General features: G+C 38.6%; 1 protein-coding gene across 5 annotated transcripts in view; it reads right to left on the reverse strand.

Moving 5' to 3' along the window:
• Nucleotides 1–16,861: 16,861 nt before the first annotated feature.
• LOC129777577 (neuronal acetylcholine receptor subunit beta-3-like) overlaps nt 16,862–22,258 on the reverse strand; it is a 10,312-nt gene continuing 4,915 nt past the window's right edge. The window contains exons 1-7 of one of the 5 annotated variants that reach the window (XM_055783940.1): nt 19,287–21,772; nt 18,601–18,985; nt 18,382–18,536; nt 18,168–18,322; nt 17,717–18,111; nt 17,506–17,658; nt 16,862–17,444 (exon numbers count right to left, since the gene is read on the reverse strand). In XM_055783940.1, the coding sequence (XP_055639915.1) occupies nt 17,041–17,444; nt 17,506–17,658; nt 17,717–18,111; nt 18,168–18,322; nt 18,382–18,536; nt 18,601–18,652 (1,314 nt within the window). In that variant the 5' untranslated portion in view covers nt 18,653–18,985; nt 19,287–21,772 and the 3' untranslated portion in view covers nt 16,862–17,040. Of the gene's footprint in view, nt 17,445–17,505; nt 17,659–17,716; nt 18,112–18,167; nt 18,323–18,381; nt 18,537–18,600; nt 21,773–22,258 lie in introns of those variants that run through there. The other 4 variants (XM_055783938.1, XM_055783939.1, XM_055783937.1 and 1 more) reach the window with 4 other exon arrangements.

The following is a 22,258-nucleotide window of genomic DNA, read 5'->3' on the forward strand; positions in this document are numbered from 1 at the left end:
GACATCGGTAAGATGCTGGGAATCGTCCAATCCACGGTCAGCAGAGTACTAAAACGATACTTCGAGAACCTAACCATCGACCGGAAGGTGAAGAACGGCAAAATGGATGCTCCGTCAGTGAAAAAGATCACAAGCGCGTAGTTAAGCAGTTTAGACGTGATCCGAGCAGTTCGGTCCGGGATGTCACCAATAAGATGAATTTGTCAAGTTCGTTCGTCCAGCGGACCAAGCAGCGGGAGGGCCTGCGAACATACAAGGTTCAGAAGGCTCCTAACCGCGACGAAAGGCAAAACATGGTGGGGAAGACGCGAGCCCGGAAGCTGTACACCGAAATGCCGACGAAGCCGCATTGCCTGGTAATGGACGACGAAACCTACATCAAAGCGGACTTTCGTCAGCTGCCGGGCCTGTTGTTCTTCTCCGCAGAGGACAAATTCAGCGTTCCGGAGGAGATTCGCAAGCAGAAACTATCCAAGTTTGCCAAAAAGTACATGGTGTGGCAAGCGATCTGCTCTTGCGGAAAGCGGAGCGCCCCCTTCGTGATGACCGGCACAGTAAACGGGCAGGTTTACCTTAAGGAGTGCCTACAGTATTCAAAGGACGTGTTGGAGTGGTACGAAGTCAACGGGGTCACCTTCGTGCCAAAGGAAATGAACCCGCCCAACGCGCCGGAGCTTCGCCCAATAGAGAAATATCTTCCTCCGGTCCCACAAAGGTGACACTCTGTATTGGCCGGATCTGGCATCGTGTCATTATGCGAAACCGGTGATGGAGTGGTACGAAGCTAACGATGATGTTTTTGTGCCAAAGGAGGCAATTCCGCCAAACCCGTCAGAACATCGTCCAATAGAAAAATTCTGGACGATTATGAGGGCAAGCTCCGGAGAACAGGGAAGTACTTCAAAAATGAAATGGGTTTGAAGAAAGACTGGATGATTGTGTGTAATAGTGATGGCACAAGTGTTACACAGCATTTTATGGGTGGTTTTATGTCCAAGATGAGTGCATTTAGCCTAGAAGACTAGGTTTAATAAACCAACTTTGCAAAAACATAGCTAATATTTGTTTATTTATTCCCTGGGAGTTTCAAAAATATCCGACTTTTTTGGTGATCATTTTTGTCTGTTGCATTTTTTTCGAGGAAAATTTTTTTTTTAAAAACCGAAATCGGAGTTTAAAAAAAAAAATGCCAAATGTCTTCTAATTGCACTGAACGTCGATATTTACTGTTATCTCGAAAAAAAACACCAAACACAAAACTCAAATTATAACGTCTTCGACACTAGTAAATGAAGTCCGATTGAGCTAATATTTTGCATTGGGTAGATTATCGTGCAAATCAACATTTCGCAACAAGTTCCGAAAGAAAAATCGACATAACTACTTTTATTATACTTATTAAACCACACGTTTTGCCTAAAAATTCTGGAAAAAAACAGGTCCCATATTGTTGATTTTTGACAAAACAATTTTTTTCGAGATGACAGTAGATCTCGACGTTTCATGCAATTTTAAGACATTTCATTCACATTCACTGACATATATGTGATATACGAATCAAATTGTGCACCCGTGGCCGAGTGGTTAGTGTCTCACATTATCATGGCGGGGGCCTGATCACGAACATCACTGCGACATACGCTTTCACGTCACTTACACTTCACTTAATCTTTTTGTGTCTATCATCATTGTCACGGATAGTTACGTGTAAAAATGAACTCCGTGAAGTGAAAGAGTTCATTCCCGTTTGTAAGAGACATGTCGGATGCATGATGTCGGGCGTTTGAACGTTATATAGGCAAAATTAATATAGTGTACGAGATATTCCATATTCCATTCAATTAAGCGTATGTTTGAGAAAGACAAGTTTGCGATTATACCTCGATGATTCAGTATTTCAATCCCAACTATTCGGACTCAGCCCATGATTCATTTGTTTGGTGCGTTAGTTTGCTGAATCAAACGCTGGTTCAAAGATGAGGAGGAATACTTGGTTGATCGTGAATAATGTAGTTAATGGACATATGGGAATGTAATTCTATTTTCTCTTTTTATAAATTACTCTAGAGATAAAACATGATTATTATGTTTAGTAACCGACATCTCGTACACTCTTGTTCTTAGCTCTGTCTTACTCGTTTGAATAGTGAGAAGTACAGTGGATTATCCACGAAAGCAAGCTCCATAGTAAATCTATAGGCCTTCCCCGAATTTGTCAGTGAATGATAGGCTTAAGCACTTTTGTTTTGGTCATGGTTTTCACACTATCTGAACACTGATGTGCACGAGTGGGTAGATTGATAGTTTAATGATTTCTGTATTGATAGAACATAGTTTTCATACTGAATTATCTTTTTTTCGTGTTTGGAACCAATTTTTTTCTTTTATAGCATTATCCGTGATTTTTGTTATTCGCGGTGAGCTAGCCAGACTTTTCCGCGGATAATCGGGGTTGTACAGTATTTAGTATAGGTCAAGCTTAGAATTTTTTTTTTAACCGTTTCTACAATTTTTATGAATAATAACATGTTCTATATCTCCGAACAAACCCAAATTTATCCACCACACGATCAGTATAATCTGAGCAACTCCGATATGGGATTCTGAAGTTTAATCCTCTTATTCTTCCCATTCTCGTCTAATCTGATGTACGGGACATTAGATTTGATTTAATTATTTAAACAGAAATAGCAACGTCGGTCAGAAGCATAATCTTCTTATAAAAAATCTGATGGGATTCAAGGCATTTGCCAAAAGCAGAAAGTGATTCAGATTTTCTTTAGACGTGTATCAATCGTATTTGGGCCAGTGGCCTCCATTGCCACTTCGTTCTATTTATTCAGAGCAATCGGAAGTAGACCTGTCGCCATCTTTCAATGGACCTACGGTAGCTACATTTTTAGTCCTTATTTACATCCCATAGCGCATTTACCGAATCCAAATGAATAAATTTGCGTCCTTTGGATACGTCAGGATTTCGTTCTGAAAATGCCACCAGGCGGGTAAATTGCTGTTTGTTTATCTATTCTTTCTTAAAAAGCAAGATAGCATTCAAAATGTTATCAAGAAAGCTAAATAAATACGAAATTAAACTTGGTCCACTCCGCGTGACTTGCTTTCACCATCTAAAACACAAGTGACAAATATACTTGTTTTTCCCGGGGTCGTGACAATATCGTGGTATTCATAATAACACTAAGTTCATGAAAGTTGTCACGACGGATGAATTCTTCCGGATTATACATACACGGTGGCAACCGTAATAACGTGGTACACAATTCACTTCGATTTCACCGTGAAGTGACGTTCGTGATCATGCCCGGGTGTTCGGGTTCGATTCCCTTTCTGGCCGGGGAATTTTTCGTCAAAGAAATTTCCTCCGACTTGCACTGTGGTCACGCGTATTCTAGAGCTTGCCCCTCGAAATACATTCAAGGTTTGTTATTTGGCTTAAGAAATCTCGACTAAGTATTAATAAATGACGCTTATTAATCCATACGTTGACACGGTAAAAGTTCCACAGGGAATGTTAACGCCATCTAAGAAGACGAATCAAATGCAGCGTTCGTTGTACGGCAATGAGCAAGAAGAGAAGAACTTCTGAGATTTAACACGTTGAGCCTTGCGTCGGTCCCTAGGGCAATCTCTTTTTCCTCGGAACTTATTATCGAAGCACGACAATTTTACACTAAAAACGAGTATCCTCTTCAACACATGTTGAGGATATCTATTGCAATCGCCCGTACCAAAATATATTTAATACATCATAATATCTGTTTCTTTATAAAATATTATGATGGAATACATTTATGGGTTTATTAAAATTCTTGGAAAGTGAAAAACCCGTAAAGTGCGAATTTCGTTCATGGACGTTTCGGATATGAACAATTGTAACAAATATGATATGGGTATTTATTGATGTAAAATATACGACCAGGAACTACTACTGCTTTCATATATTTTTATTAGCAACACGAATTGCTTTTTCTACCTTTTTCTACCATCTAAAGTGGGTTAATCTAATCGTACTAATCTAATTGAACACTGCTCACAGATTACAATTATAATTTCGTGAGATCCAAAAACGAAGCGTGTAACGCCATGAAATTTTCGCGCGGAATGAAGGGGATTGGTTTGGAACATGTGCAATTAGTGCCCTGAAGTGCATATCTTGGTAGCGATTCAGTTGCAGTATATGAAATAACAATAAAGTAGCTAGTAAAGCTCTCAGTAAAACACATTCATGAAACCCATTTAAAGTTTTCAGCATCAACACTGAAAAATTCTATCAATTCACTGTACCGTAGCCTTCAGAAACAAAATCACGTTGTAACAAAATTGCAAAACCATCGCCAGTGTTTGCTTGCTTGCAGTGAACAGATTTCCACAGGAAAATCGGAGGCTTTGTTGGGCTTGAATCGTACACATCAGCACGATATGGCGGTACCTCGAGCGAATCCAATCCGGCGTAAAAACAATATCTGCAATCCGCGCGTTTTGTTCTTCCAGCCGTTCGATGATTGTGAACATGTAATAACATTCAAAAGTGTAAATCAGGGAAAAAGAGGCTCCAACGATAAAATGTACAATAAGCCTGTGTACGATGTAAAATGATTGTATTATTACATTTTCTAAAGCTATAATCTGCAGCAGAAAGAAAGCATTTGTCAATCTCCGAAGTGAAGCAATTTTTTCTAGAAAAACAATATGCTCCCGATGGATGCCTCTGAAGCGTTGTTCCAGCGTCATCTGCAAAGTACTCGTCGGGGACTCTCTTCTCATTAACTGTTCCAATGAATCCGCTATAGCTTTCATTTCGACAAGTGCACATTTCATCAAAAGGATGATTGTTAGTGATACCACGGAACTCGCGTTTATCCAATATATCTCAAGAAGCACGTGGCAAAAGTCCAAGACTTTATCTAAGAATCCTGCGGTCAAACGTATGTGTTGTTTTTCATCCCTTCCGAAAAAAGCCCACAACAACGTTAGGGTTGTAACACACGACAGTGTCCAGAAAGTGAGCTTTCTAAAGTGCAGATGAATCATCCTTCGATTTGCAACCGAAGTACTTTTTCCATCACCGTGTCCTGCAGAGTTGAAATAATTTCGCAGCTCAAGATGTTCCTCGTTATAATGCACCATAATAAGCACTTTGATCAAACAAATCAAATTGAACAACGGCAGTACCGTTGCATGGACAGAAACACCAGAGGTCTCATTCTTCATGGTGTTGTGGACGTCAACACATAAGTAGATGAACTGTGCGACCAAAGCTACCCTAACGATGCGCCAAATTAGTTGGGTTAGCTTGGTACCATGATTTGGTAGTGCCACTCCCATGGTCCATCGGTGGAGTGCAGATAAATACTCGAACTGATCCTGGGTGTTGTTGTTGTTGTTATAGTTGTTCATAAAATTCCTATAGATAATTTTGAGTTTTCTTAGCAGATCCATGATGAGTTTGTTTCACTACTCGGGTCCAAGAATCAACGTGAACTGTCCCTGTGTCAGTAAGAACAGTTATAATAAATAGTAACAAATTAAACAAAACCGAAAGGACGTTTTCACGACCATTTCAGTGATAGTGGATATGGAGTACATGAGAAATATGCAAATTATATTGTTCAACTTCAAAAGATTTGATGATTCTAGAAACAGGTTGATAATTAAATATGTACATATGAAATGTAAATTCCTGTATGTTGCTTGAAGCATTTCTGCAGACATTGCTTGCAGTTATAATTACAAGCTACGCATCCATGTTACGAATGCAGTGTATGGTTCAAACCCATGTATCTGTGATCATTTCTGACCTAGAGCATTTCTTTATCGGCTGCATTCATAATTAACTTTGTTCACTTGATTTAAATGTTACCCTTGACCTATTTATTCAATTCATTTAATATAAGTTTTGGTCGAATATTTTTTAACTTCAGTATTCGAATTATCTCAATACACTCACAAAAATCTCTATATATATATATAAAAATCTCGTGTCACGATGTTCGTGGTCGAGCTCCTCCGAAACGGATCGATTGATTTTCATGAAATTATGCACAGAAAACTCGGTAGGCATGAGAATAGGACGTAAACTATATATGATACCGCTAGGGTACCGATAACTATATGTTTAATATTGATTAGGGTGGTCATATGCAGAAAAAAAAAATTAAATAATTTTCAATTCTATTTTTTTCTTAAATTCGGCACAAAAGTATATATAACCTCAAAGGTTCACCTCCATCTCCTATTTTTAATCGCGGTTTAATCGAACTTTCATCCTCACATGCGCCAATAACCTCAATTCGGCTAAAGCAACGCGTATTGCCGGTGAGCTGGAAGACTTTTTGAAGAAACATAATAAATTATTGAAGTTCTTAGAGGCGAATGAACTGTTAAGTTTAAAGCCTCTTAAAAACAAAGAAAGAAAGAATTATTGAAGTTCTTCATGTATGAGCTCGATTTTCAAGGTGACAATCACGTTATTGTCATCAATCCTTATAAAACACCGACTGCAGAACACGTGTATACATTCAATGCGTATGTTGTTGAAGACATTGCTGGAGTCATGGTAGGCGACCGCACAGCGACTAGAGAAAGTGTGGTTCGAAGAAGGAACAATAATCTGGAGTTCATCGTTGATACCCACCGTCGCTCTTCATCTTCTTTTTCAATGTTTATAATGTTCCTAACGTGCTCCTAAAGTCATTCTCAACGTAGAATGATTTGCGAAAGATATAGAGGTAGAGAGCGAACGACTGCGATTATAGACAATCAGGAGAGGTGTGAAGAAAAATACACTCACTTGCGAGACGCTATCATGAGTAACGCCGACGCAGCCTACGCTATTGCCAGGCCTAAACACATGCATTGTCATGATATTACAGCACATATATTCAAACAAAAACATGAATGAAATGTAGAATGAGCTTCATTACAACGTTACATATATTCGGTTCCACACCTTTCTGGATGGCAGAAGCGAGGATTGCCTCATGTGCACATTTTTATTTGGATAGTCGACGAAATACGCCCTGAGGAAATCGACAGTGTAATCTCCTCGAAAATTCCAGCTGCGTCTTTTGATCATCTATTCACCCGTATTCTGAAATCCGATCCGACCTTGAAACGCAATGTGATATAGACGTCATTGAGCTTCGTGTTCCATTTCTGTGAAGCGTAAATTGTTACGAATTTTCAAATGAAATAAACACGCTTTTAAATCAAGAATTTTGAATGAAATATGGCTCTATGGTGTATTCTGTTTAACAGAATAACTCATTCTCTGCAGGTAGAGAAAAATCTTGCACAAATATAGTCTCTGATAATTATTTCATTTTCTGGATAACATTCTGGCTGAAATGCAAGGAGATTCATAGAAAAATAGTTAAAATAGGGTCAGTACGTCTAAGTATTTAAACAACTTTGAATAAAAATTATCATTCAAATTTCAACAACTTATATGTCCAATATATCAACGAAGAAATACTGATAATGACGAACAATCATTCATTAAAATTATCAACGCAGACATTGATATGGAAAATCGTTCGGCAGTGCCATATTCCCCTCAGTTGAGCAAAACCTTGAATGCAATACAAAACATGCAATTTTCAAACATTAAGGTGAAGGTGGAAGGAAGCCATTGTTGTAGTATAGGTAAAACGACGTGTAAAACAGGGGTAATAGTGTTTGTGAGAGAAGCGCAAGGCACACGTGAATAGATCAATTCACTTATCAGACTGTGTGGAGCTTCATTGACACGAGTCTTTGAATACATTTGAAAAAGATAACAATTCAATACTAAAGTAAAATGTATGAACGATATGTTCCGATGAACAATTGCAAATATAAATATACATAGAAGGTGCCTTTGCATATGAAGTAAAATTCTGATTACACGCGAGCGTTGGCCGAGGCATTTCGTTGGCCGAGGAATTTTGATTGAATGTAATACTTTTCCGTTTACTGTTTTTGAAAGCATAGGCAGCCGTGGCAATGTTCCGAGCTCTGCAATACAATTTGCTTAACCAATGTTAAAGTTGCTAAAACTTACATTACAGACCCATTAAACGTGAAAATAATAATTGTTGTGATCCTTAAAACGCGAACTTTTAACTATTCGGCAAAACGAGATTTCGAAAATAATATCCATTTTAATCGTACCGGTCATACACAGGTCTCAGAGGGAATTCCCGGCTTAGGGGTTTAACTGTTCCTTCCTTTGCATAATAACCATAGATAACAGCTATCACAACCATCCTCCTTGAGGTCTTTGGACCCTCTGCTCTGGTTCTCAATGGCTTCAGGTTCTTTATCGAATATGCTACTATAGAGATCCGGCATTCGCAGGCGGAGTTAATTTGTACAAAATTTATTGGAGCTTGAGCTTGGGTAGACTGTACAATTCGTAGTTGCTCTCCGTAATTGACCTGAACCAACCAAATTGCACAAAGAACACACAGAATGACGCTTGGGACTAGCCAATCATTCTCGTTGTGCAATTTTCGGTGATTCGAGCTTTAAATGGTCAATAACGACGCCAGCCACGTCCTTATAGTCACCAGGGGAAGTAAGGAATGTTAGTATGATGTTCGCCGCCCGAAGGCCAGAAGGGTCGCCTCTATAGCGGGGTCCCTAGCGTTTATCAAGGAAGAGATAGTTGTTAGTGGGAAGAGGTAATAATCAGGATTCACCGAGGTAAGTGATGTGAGTATGTAAACGCGATCTATCGACCATTGTACAAAACAAAATTACGAAAATCTTATGTGTATCTTATAACACTGGAGAATTATCTTTGGGAAACCTGAGAAGGTAACACAGAGAACTCCTCCAAAACTAATTGGACAGTCTATACATTTCTTTTTTAATCGCGCCTACTCATTATCGAACTCCAATCTTGACGTCGAAGAGTTAACTTTGGGAAACCTGACAAGGTAACCGAGAGAACTCATCTAAAACCAATCAACAAGGCGGTATATTTCACGTACGCTTTATCGAGAGCCAATCATAACAACGGATAATTCTCTTTGGGAAACCAATAAAAACTATTAGAAACATTGAAAGATACCACTTATTTGGCACTACTGCACGCTCAGCCCATCATGCCGATGATTCCTTTGGCTGTGATACATTCACTACATACTCTCGATGTAGAAAATATAAAAATGAACACTTATACATTGCCATATCTCTACTAGACGAAGGCAAACAAACCGCTTGCCATGATAGTTTAAACACGCGGGAACGAGAACACACTAACACAAAGCAAGCGCAACAAAAACGATAGCTTTCACTATCACCAACAAAGTATGAAAATGGCTTCCTTCAATATTCATCTTCACCGGTGCACCTCAAATGATTAATGACAAACGATCCCTAAGATACAAGGAAATATTCACTGGTTTCATAATCCCTACGGAAGAGCGCACACTTTTCGCTTATTGAGAATATTATTAACAACACAGCACATACGCGCACATCTGCACGTGCCACCCTGCTCAACACTGAAATACGGTGATAATTTCACTTTCAGATATTGATGATGATGATGATGGTCCCGCCTCCTTCCCCTACAGAGGTTTGAGCAAGACGAGTTATCTAAAAGATAATTTTTTTTTTCAACATTGAAATCAGTTTAGCAAACATGAAAAACGAACTGATTTTATTTACAGATATAAGTTCAAAAAATTGCAATGTCCAAAAAAGCCAAAACTCAGTCATGTCCGCCACAGAGCCGATACGGTCCCGACGAGGCTCTTGCAGCCAAGTGGTCCACCAGAGCACAAGTCCAACCGCCAGCCTTGTTTTAGATTGACTGTGAATACCCTCATTCAGAGAAATCGAGAAAATTTCCTTTACGAAAAATTCCTAGACCGGCACTTAAAAAAAACTTTCAATTTAATATCCTTTATATCTGTGTCTCGCGCGCGACGCTCAAACTTTTGTAGACTACTTTTATTTTTTTTAAAACTAATACAACTATAAGAACGACAAAATAAAAATAAAAATAGTCCATCATCACCAAGATCATGACAGACATAATAGAGATCAATACAAATTTTAAAAAAGATGATTTTAAAAAAAATTAAATAATCTACATAATATAATCCGTTCAAAAAAAAAACTTCGTCAGTAAAGATCTTCGTCATAAAAATAAACAAAAACTCGTTCAGCTGTTAAGAGAACACAGCTTTTACATGTGAAATACAGTGCCTCTTAAATTCTGTAAGTGTTGTTGCGCATTTAATATGTCTTGGCATCGAGTTGAACACATTTATTCCTTTGAAGTACAACGAATTTTGTAAAGCACATGACAAGAAATTAGGTGTTCTTATTTCATTCGCGTTTCTAGTGTTATAACTATGAAAGTCACTTCCTCTTTCAACTCGATCACACAAATATCGAGGCAGCAAACCGTTAATTACTTTAAAAATGAACACCATAGTTAAATAAACAATTCTTTGCTTCACGGATAACCAATGCAGAGCGTCCAACATTAAAGATGAGGAAGTGAATCTGTTACATTTTAGTATCAACCGCATTATTTTGTTTTGCAAGCGCTGTAATCTCGATATTTGTGTGTCATTGGCTAAAAATAAAACAGGAAGTGGGTTATATCTATGGTATAACCGCAAGGGTGACGTAGGACTAGCGTTGATTTAGAGATCATTTGTTTGAAGTTGGATCTGAATTCATTCTGAATGAATGAATGTTTGGAGAACTTCGAAAACGAGAGTGTTACGTTGGCGGCACAAGGTTTTATGCATCCAATATTGAATACGGAAATATCCTACTGATGAGGAAGAATAATCTTCAGAAGCTATCCTGTTAATTGCGATTGATTAAAAAATCACAAAACCAAATGTATTTGGTCACAGTGTTACATGGATAGAAAACATTAAAATAAACTCTTTCACATGAATGTAATTTTAAATTCCCAGTGGAACTGGCAGATTATTTTCAGTAACGATTGGATATTTCCACATTTTCCTCGATACTGGAAGCCCACCAGTGGTTAATGCTAACTCGATAACCATCTGTTAATAGCACTTGATTGAAACATATTTGGTCACAGTGTTACATGGATATAAAACATTCAAATAAACTCTTTCACATGAATATGTTTTTAAATTCCCAGAGGTACTGGCAGATTATTTTCCGGATCTTCCTCGATGCTGAATGGCATCCGAACGGAAAGAATTCCGTGCGTGTATGTGTGTGTGTGTAGCGGCTGCTTCGAGATCTTCCCGGGGAACCGTTTGTGGCATCACTCTCTTCCTGATGGATTCCCTTCTGGCCTAAGGTGCACAAACAGGCTGACACCGTTCATCCGTGCTTTCATGATAAATGAAGAGCTTCACCACAACAGCGACAACATGCTCCAATCGCTGTTCAATTTGAACTGAGTGGATTTCCGAGCGGCGCTCGCTTATATACCGATTGGTGATTTCAATAGCCTGTTTTGAAAGCAAATTTAAGACTATTGAAACAAGTTCTTGGATCAGAAAGTAACAAGTATAAAACGCGTAGACATTTTATCTTTCGAATGAAGTGTTTATCATTCCATTTCATTCAGTTGTTTAGGAGCTATTAAAACTCAAAATCTCGGTCTCTGGCGTAACGCTTTCGTTTTCGAAACTTACACCCCGGTATAGAAATGAAAGACGTAGTCCTACGTCAAAATGGAAGAGCAAAAGTCTAAATGAGGAGAGATGATTTATTTGTATAGCTGTATTTTGCTGCAAATAGTTAAATCGTTTTTCAATCGACATAAGATTCCATACTTCTTGGCAATTTTCTTGATGACATTGTCAATGTGAGTGTTGAACTTGAGTTTGTCATCAATAATCACGCCAAGATATTTAATGTCCCGAACTCAGGCACATGCCCAGTTAGCAAAGATTTATTAATAAGGTCCAGCAAGATGTGATCGATGACATGAAAGCAATCTTGAATAACTCTAGCATTGACATTATCCACTCCAGCCGTTTTTCCTAAAGAAAAGCAAATAGTTCTAAGTTCATTTAATGTAATTGGGTGAAAACTTTCAAATCTACAACTACTGTTAACCGGCTGTTTTATTTCATCAGGTTCATCAACCAATTCAATGGACTGATTGATCAATGAAACACTATTGACAAAATAATCGTTAAACTTAGATGCTATAGCCTGTTCAGACTGATGAACACATAAAACACCTTTCGGAATGTGTGAACTAACTTTGTTTCATATCATCATCCACTCTCTAGCGATTCGAAACATGTCACAATATGCAAGCGAAAGGCAAACGCCAGCATAATTGAATCACACTTATAAAACAAAATAAATTCCTCCGCTGAATAAATTCGGCTTTTTTTCCAAGATTTCTTTCAGGATGATTAATTTGCTTCCACTGGATTTAATATCTCTCTATCGTTGTCTACATAAAAATAACGAGTGAACACGGAGCGATGAAAACACAACCACACTCGATGCTGGCTCGATCTCTCCCCTTAATTTGTATAAAATTTATTGGAGTTATCAAAACTACCTTTTGGGTTGCAGTGCGGTCATTATTGACGTGGGACTACGTCTAACCGGAATATATGAAGGGTAAAATGAAAACCTAAACACAGAACATGCAGGAAAAAATGAAAGATTTCGTATGCTTGTAGCTCGAACATTTCGTACTGGATAGGAGAGATGTTTGCATCACTTGATAGGGAATATTTCTACGCATCTATCGCAACTAACAAAATGTTGTTTTTCATTAGATAAACAATTGAATAACTGTAAAATATTAGGCGTTATCTAAACGCCCTAACTGCATCGTTTTGATTGGCCCGATTTACGGTTTCCCTAACACAGCCATCAAAACCAAGTAGCCTTGGGGAAATCGGCATTGCAAATACATGAAAGTAGGGGGACTTTTGTTCTCATCGAAAAATGTTCCCTAACACAGACTTTAAAACCAAGCAGCGAAATCGGCATTGCAAGCACACGAAAGAGCCTAGAGGCGAGTGAACTGAAAAGTTTAAACCCTCTTAAAGCCAAAAAGAAGAAAAAGAACACACGAAAGTAGGGGGAGCTTTTGTTCCCACCGAAATGTGTTCCCTAATAGAGATTTCTAAACCAAGGTGCCTGGAGAAATCGGTATTTCAAATTCATGCAAGTCGGGGGTATTTTTGTTCCGACTGGAATGTGTTTCCCTAACACAGACTTCAAATCTATGAAGCGTGGGGAAATCGGCATTGCGAATTCATACAAATCGGGGGTATTTTTGTTCCGATTGAAATGTGTTTCCCTAACACAGACTTCAAAACCGAGGTTTCTGGGGAAATCGGCTCTGCAAATAAATGCAAACTGCGAGTACTTTTGTCTTCGCTTGCCTTTGTGCAGAGTGGAATATGTCTGTCCTAACATGATCTTCTAAACTTAGGAACCTGGGAAAATCGTGCAGCCACTAGAAGCGAATGAACTTCCCAGTTTCAAGCAAATTCGAGATTCGAGAAGTATGTACACTTTTGGGATGTAAACTTCAGAGGGAAATGTAAAATAAAATAATCGTTTGATAATTTTTTTTGTCTTTATTGGAAAGATTTTCAGCCTTAGGCTGGTTCATCAAACGTTTGATAATTCTTCCGTACATATATTTTGTTCTAGTCATCATACCAAACGTAAAAGGTCCGTCATTAAATTTACTTGTAACGAAGAACAATCAATCACAATAAATGAATTGACTTTACACGGCATTTGTTCATTTTTTTCACTCACAGAGCAAATATATTGAACTCAATTGAATTTGGAAACTGTTTCATTCAATCAAGAATTTAATCAATACAAACGAATGATTGCTCAGCTAAGGTAGTTCCACGTGAACCTTGCGGTTATATCATAGATATAACCCACTAATTTTTTATTGAATAATTGAATATCATCGGGCGAAGCTTATGATGCAATTTTTTCCCTTCCTTAACACTGTATTTAGAGAGCATGACTTTTTTAAATCGAATCGAATGAAAAATGGAAAAAATATAAAATAAGAAAAACTAGGCTCATCTAGAATGCTCGAAAAATCTGTAACTGATTGTTATGACGATAAATAAACTCTTCCTTATAATTATCCACTAGACCAGTGTTTGGATTTCGATCAAAATCGAATGATACACAATGTGTCATGCTTGAACCTCTCACGAATATATATATATCCAAATATGAGAGGATCATTCAGATACTTATATGAATGATAGTAATCACTTGTGTTACACTAAATGATTAAACCAAGAGAGAAACGAAGACTGTTGTTTGCATATTTGAGCTGTATCAAACATCGCAAACCATTTTCGAGGCCTGCATACAAGTTTGAACCGCATATTGTGCGATTCATATAGAACGTTACGGAAAAGAACGTCCACGTTCCGTCAACGTCTTCACCAGTTCACACATGCATTCAATGCTCGCACCAGCACCGTCACGTCAAATGTCAAATGAATGATTTATTTAATGTTATTCATGGTGTCGCCACCTACAACAGTTTTAAATCGCAATGCCCTCTTTCGAATCAGCATGCCTAGAATCAGTTCTAAATATGGAAAAATTCAATGAAAATCATTGAATTATATTAGTTAAATGCTTAAACCCCGTAGTTCCGACCCTCATTCAACAATTATTATTGTATATATAGACTATTTTTCTCGGCTAGTCGCGAATGATTTTGACTCCGAAGTTTGGAACCAAGAGATATGTTGGCATAAAAAATACAACCAAAATCAAAACAAAAGCCGACACACAAAGTCCAGACAAAAACCCAACGAACCGTCCCTCTCCGTCAATTATTCTTTTCTACAAATCCTGCCGGTCATTTTCGTTGAACGAAAGCTGACGGGTCGTTACATTGCCGGTGTATGTGAATGTTTTCATAAGAATTGCATGGTAGAATAACTGACGTAACGTGACGTAACGGGACGTGAACGTGACGGGGATGTTGTATGTGAATCGCACTTATATCGTCCCGCTCTACTATACCGAAACCCACTGCACAGACAAGTGCAAAGCAATAAATGATACAAGAAAAATTACGTCATCATTCGGTCACCATTTGCGGAGAGCAACGAATGGGAAAAGAGGGCGGTGTTCTAGTAAAACTATGCGGTCTGTATGAATATACATGTTTCAAGGGATAACGGCGTTAAAAATGGAAAATATTATCTGTCTACCCTTCCCTTAGCCTCTATCGGCATGCGATATAATCGTGACAAGTTCGATTTCATTGTGTATGTGAGATTTCATTCTCCCCCACCAATGGCTCCTAAAATAACGCTAAAAATTATGTGTTAACCATTTGTAGACCACTCGTTACACTTTTACGTAGAATATTCATTTGATACTGATAATTTGATTTTCATTAATAATTTTCTTCCTGAAAATGTGTTTATTTCTCTCGCCGCAATGGAGGCGTGTTTTTATGCAAAAGGTGTTTCTAACGTGACTAATTTATATAGTTCAGTCTGATTAGCTTTTGAGAAAACTATTTTTTCGTTTAAACCTTAACATCATACAAATTATTTTCAAAACTTGTGTAAAACTGATCGTTAAATCCACGACTTTTTGCTTTGCGTTTTATTTGTACTTGCTTCGTGTAAATTGGCTGTCAAACTCAGCTTCGATGTCCCGCATTGTCGAAAATGGACACAATGTAAGAGCTGTTTCGATTATCCAGCAGCAAAACGTTTCGAATCTGAAACCGGCTGGATACAAGAATAGCTCAATAGAGGGGAAGCTTGTGAAAATCGACTGTTTCATAATTAAATTATATTCAAGTTTTCGAACAATCATTTTAGATATGCTACAATAGTTTTGAATTTACATAAAAAATTATTTCTTTTTTTCTAAACTAATACAATTCATTGAATTCCTCAGTCAATGAATTGTATTAGTTTAGAAAAAAAGAAATAATTTTTTATGTAAATTCAAAACTATTGTAGCATATCTGAAATGATCCGAAAACATCTAAAGCATATCTTAAATGATTGTTCGAAAACTTGAAACTTGAAACTACGAAAACTATTTTTTTATTCTGTTGGCCACTTCGGAACATCATGTGTGATTTTATATTGTTGGCCTATTCCATGAGTACTTTGCTAATAATGTATTTTCCACGGACAGTGCTGAATAATAGAGAAAAATCATTATTAGTCTATAAGTCCAAGTCTCTTTTAATCCGTAGACCCAATTTCTGATTGACCGATGATGAAAATCATCATCAGTTACTTGTTTTCCATAACACCATGATGATTCCGAAAACGTTGCCTATAATGTTTCCAGCCGCCACAAAGTCATTTACAGTGAGACAATATCTTACCCAAGGATGGATAGATGAGTTGATAAATTTCATATATCGTCGACCGTTCATAGCGCTAACTCCCCTCACAACGAATGATGTGTTAAAAAAGCTATGCTTTCCGGAAGATTGTAATGTTTCAACACCCGGTCCAATAACGTGACCCCCGATGACGATACGATTTTTACCCTCGGTGACCGTTGATGACGCCCTTCTGTAATCAGTGGAAACGACGGAGTCCAACAATGGACCACACTGCCTTTTTCTAGCTCTTTGTAATTCATTACGTAATGTTTGTCATCCTCATTCTGACCATTGAACATACCAAGGAAAGAAAAGTATCCATCGCCAATGGACATTACTAGCAGTTACCAAAATGAAGCTGCTGAGTTACCCAAATGAATTTGAGATCGTCATAGAATGTTAGTGATAGTCATCCGATAATATCAGGATTTTTAAATTAAACAAGAACTGCGTGAAATATAGGGTGGATAAAATGTTAATTTGATTTCTCATATAGACAACCCCAACATAACATAATGCAAATTCAACCAAGGAAAAAACAAACATTTATTTTGTAATGTTATATTGACCAAATAACGAAGCATTTCTCTTTCAAGAATAGTCCTTATCACATCTAAAATGAAACCAAAAGCTGGACAAAATCATTATGTACGTTATGTAAAACGTTATGTAAAAAAAGAAATTTGTTTACTTTAATATCGGGGAATCAGAGTCACCAACATGAAGGTATATGTAATCACGATTCCTACACACAATAATCTGTCCAGAATGGATGACAATGTCCCATAAACACCACTTTTGCCAACAGTTTTCCCATCAGCAACGTTTTCCTCTTCACCAACTAAAACAGCCGTATCGGCTGTGCTTTCATCAGTGGTCTTCGCACCCCGGTGAATGTTTGACACTTGTTCCATATCCTGAGCGGATGAAGGTTTTACAGTGAAGATGTACTGACCAATAGTGCTCCCGGTTATAGCAGTCACAAATCCTACGAGGACCGTTGGAGCTTCCGCCTCTTTCAAGTTAAGATGCCTTAAATACACCGACAGCACGAGAATGCTTGCCGTCAGCACGAGAGAGTCTCGGAAGAAGATCACTGTAATTAGGTTGAGATGAGTGATAAACATCTTGATATTGGTCGATTTCCATAAACATACTAAATAATGGCACCGCTGATCCGTTGAACGGTATTTGCCAGTAGAGGCTTTGCATGAACAAGAAATGAATCGATATGTTGGCACCTAGCAGAAATAACCGCTCCACTGATGAACAATGCAACCATAGTGCTATCAGATTGAACGAAACCATCACTGTAAATATTATCAACATAAATACTCCTGATAATTCGATTGTCATCGACAATGGTACCGAAGACAGGTGTCAAAATCATTGCGCAGTGCGATCCGGAGTGCCGCTCCAGGATGTACCTGAAAATCAGTGACGGATAGGTCAGCGTTTCCGTTTTGCTAATCACAACCGCCTCTTGGCGCCCAGTTGCCACCGACAGAATCTTCCACTGGTTGTGGGTATTCGTTTCATCCGACGCGAGAGATGATCCGTTTTGTAACAGATTAACTTCCTTCGAATATTCCGACCACATTCCGAAGCGCACCGTACAGTTCTGGCGATCGAAGGGCCAATTGGTGAAATCGGATATACAGAGCAGGTGGTACTCGCAGGCGGGAACACATTTAACCAAACCGTTGCTCTCCAAACTGCACTTGGGAGTGGTACATGACGCATCCAAATTGTTGCTGTAATAACTACAATAAACAAGAAAGTGCATGAAGGACTGCAACGTGAACAATTATCCTCTTACGCTGAGTAGGGCATCATGTCCGGCAGCCATATGTCATCGGACTCAACGATGAGTTCCTTCATTCCACCATATTCCATTGCATTCCAGGTTAAATATTCATCCTTCCAAGTCAGCAACAACCAAACGTTGAGGAAAAGTTTTTGTAAATTATCATCCTATGGCGTCGAAAGATTTGTTAGAGAGTTTGCCCATTCGTGATAAGTAGCGTACTCACGAAATCAAAATTCTGCAGTACCATATGCATTGTCACATTTACAGCATCCGTATGGCTTTTGACCGGCCGCTCCGATTTGTCGTACTTATTGCAAAACAGCTTCTTTTTCAGTGTTGCCTCGGTAGATTTGGGTTCATTGTCACAGTTGATCAACACTTTGAAACAAAAAACATATTATCATTCGGATGAAAATGTTGCATCAAATCACTTAGGTCTTACCGCTTTCCCTAATTTGAAGGAAAACTAGAATAATCACATAAAATTTAATCATTTTTCAATATTTCACTTCGGTTTGGTTTGACGATATATCACGCGCAAAATTCGAAAACACACTGCTATTAAATGATGGATGGTTGAACATTTGTGGGTTTTTTTTATGCCAACGACACGGATTTTCCTCCTCCGTAATTTGATATAGCCAACGATAGAATATCGTTGCAACGGGAGACTCCTCCCACTTCTGATAAAATTTTTGGGTCGTTTTGTTTAGTTTCCAACTATTTCAACCGTGAGGGTTAGCTATCAATTCTATGATATTGTTGTTTGGATTGCGTAAACTCGTTATTTCTGTATTCGAATACAGCCTTCTGATCACGCAAGTTAACTGTGAAAAAAGGATTGTGAACATTATTTTGAAAATATATATACGTATCGGCAAACCGGTTCTGTTCGACTCTATTCAATTTCATTGAATATATGAATTTCAGAGACACTCTCTGCCCCAGAACAAACCACAATCGCTCTTCACAGATGAAACTGTTCAATTTGCCTTTCCTAACAAACTGTCTTTTGATGACATTTCCATAATGAAAGCTGAAATCCAATGCACATTTGGGACAATGGGAACATTTGTATAATGAACTTCATAAAAACTTAATATGGAATCAATGGAACCCGTATTATACTTATACAAATGAAGGTTGTTGAAGATTGTTGGTTGTTGCAGGTTGAAGCTTTGAATACTTTTACAAGAAACATAGAACAGCAGTCTATTGAAAACCATTAGCGAGGTGTCTCCAGTCCTCTTCTTTCGATTACACAATATCTTACAATCTGTAGACCGGATTGGGCCTCAATTGTTAACGGTAGTGACCCTAAAGTGAAGATAGTACAAGAAAAAATATCGCTGTTGAGCATCGGAACTATTTATTCGAGTCATGTAAAGAAATCATGATAAAAATGTTTTTGTGGGGTGATTACTCATGTAACAGTAAACTTTTGGGAGTGCTTGACTAAAAATGCTTGGACTACAATGACCATTTAATGAGCACATGGCTTTGATTTGTTAGAACTAGAAACGGCGAATATATGCCCAATGGACAACGAGTGACATCTATTCAACAAAAGAAGATTTACGCGTGTAGGGCATTTGATGTTGGTTTGTCCAGTCGAAAATATGATCTCGGTTTGTCTACTTTATATTTATAAAATTGTCCGGCAAACTTCGTCCCGTCCAAAATTTATTTTTTGTTACCAATACCTGCAAACATTCACGTTTTCTTACTTACGATCATGGGTCCAATCGCAGAACTGTTCATTGATTCATCTTCTATTTGACCATCTTTGTGTTGTTACAGAATAACTACGTCCACGCAACAATCATCAGCGATGGAGATCGACCCACGGTCGAAATAAGATCGACTCATCCATACAACTGCTGTGCTCTGCAAGAAACATCGGGCTGCTGTTCTATAAATAACTCAACAATGATCAATCAACTAGAAATCCAGAGTGTCTCTTTCTTTCCATGTGTCGTTCTGCAAAACGACATCTAGGCCACCGGGGTTGATGCTAACTGCAGGTCCCTTCCACGACTCCATTCAGCCTCCCAAGTGAGGAGAATGGAACTGTTCGCCCTTCTAATGAGGTCCTAACCAGGTATACCCATACTGGTAATAGAACCACTCCGCCCTTCGTTAGCAAGCCGATCGGCTTCCTCGTTCCCCGGGATCCCGGTGTGACCCGGAATCCAACACTACTTCCTCTCAGCTGCTCTTCAATTTCTTGAATGATGGGGTGTTTGATATTACCACCCTCTACAGCTTTGAAGACGCTCGCCGAATCCAAACAAACAACCACGCTTTTAGCATCGGTGACGCTCTCTAATGCCAACTTAATGGCGAGAGCTTCACACGAGAAAATGTTTAACTCATTGGGAACTCTCATGCTAGTCTTAGCATTACCGTCGAGTATCCCAATGGCTGAGGCGTCATCTGTGACGGACCCGTCAGTATAGACAATGCGTTTGTTAGCAAAGTCAGTACGTAGGGCCTCGTTCACCACCGCTTGCACCTTCTGGAGGTTATCCCCAGCCCTAACAAACCGTTTTATCCTCCAGCTGATGGTGGGAGGAACGGCATCCCAGGCTCTAGGAGAGCATCGGCTTAACCGCATTGGGCAAGGCAGTATCTCCCCGTTAGGGTTTGATATTTTTGTCTGGCCCTAACCCCGCATGGGGTGTCAATCGATAGGTTGGTTAGGCACTCTTCCACCTAACTAGCGCCTGGACCATCCTCGGCACACATACCATCTCGAAAGGTGATTCACCTATTTCAGCTAGTAGACTCTTAATAGGACTACTGTAAAACGCACCCGTGATTTTAAAATATTTATCCGCTTTACTAGTGAGGATGATACCATACATCAGTCGTGAGATTATCCAGCTTTTGAAAATAATCAAAAGGGAGTCCCGTGGACTGCCTTTCAGCCTTCCTTTAATCGCTTTTAGAACGTTCAGGTGATTCGCGATCTTTTTCTTGACCAGTTTTGTATTGAGCATGAAATTCAAGTTTCTACACCCAAAGTTAATTTTTAGCACATTTTCTTGCATCCCGATTTATTACATTAAATGTGCTGAAAGATAACATAAAATGTTCTACTCCCCAATACATGTATATCATTTGTATAATATTAGGCTGTCAAAAAAGTCCTGCGGTATTTCCGCGAGGTGTCTTTGTAAGCACGTAGTTCTAGTTGTATTCATTGTATCGAGTCATACTATAGCTTGTTGGAAAGGTATTTTTGCGCGCTATAATATAGTCCTTGACAGTGTTTTGTTTGGTTAAGTCGTTCGTGAGTTATAGTGTCGCAAATATGGAGCAAAATAAAGAGAAAATCCGACATATTTTACAGTACTACTATGACAAAGGCAAAAATGCATCTCAAGCTGCCAATAAAATTTGTGCAGTTTATGGACCTGTACTGCCAACAACTGGACCGCTTGAAGGTAGCACTCATGAAGAAGAGGCCATCTTTGATAAACAGAGGCCGCCTTGTCTTCCATCAGGACAACGCCAGGCCACACACTTCTTTGGTGACACGCCAGAAGCTCCGGGAGCTCGGATGGGAGGTTATTTTGCATCCGCCGTATAGTCCAGACCTTGCACCAAGTGACTACCACCTGTTTTTGTCCATGGCGAACGAGCTAGGTAGTCAGAAGTTAGCCACAAAAGAAGCCTGTGAAAATTGGCTATCCGAGTTTTTTGCCAATAAGGAAGCGAGCTTCTATAACAGGGGTATTATGAAGTTGGCATCTCGTTGGGAACAAGTCATCGAACAAAACGGCGCATATTTGACTTAAAACAGATGATTGTAACTTATTTTATGAACAAATGAAAATTCAAAAAAAAAATACTGCAGGACTTTTTTGTCAGCCTAATATCATAAAATAAAAGAGATAATTTTTGGTCATTAAAATTTGATGCGGGGTGATTTGGACCGTCTGTGGGGTGATATGGTCCAGTGTGTGTTTCATCGAAAAAAACATACATATGTTTATGTAAAGTATTTTGGGATAATGTTACAATCAGTAACAATGTTTTGGGATCGATACCAGGTCTCTTGGCCAGATTGCAGACCAGAAAACTTGGATTGACAT

Source organism: Toxorhynchites rutilus, chromosome 3, assembly GCF_029784135.1.
Source record: "Toxorhynchites rutilus septentrionalis strain SRP chromosome 3, ASM2978413v1, whole genome shotgun sequence".
Taxonomy (NCBI): Eukaryota; Metazoa; Arthropoda; class Insecta; order Diptera; family Culicidae; genus Toxorhynchites; species Toxorhynchites rutilus.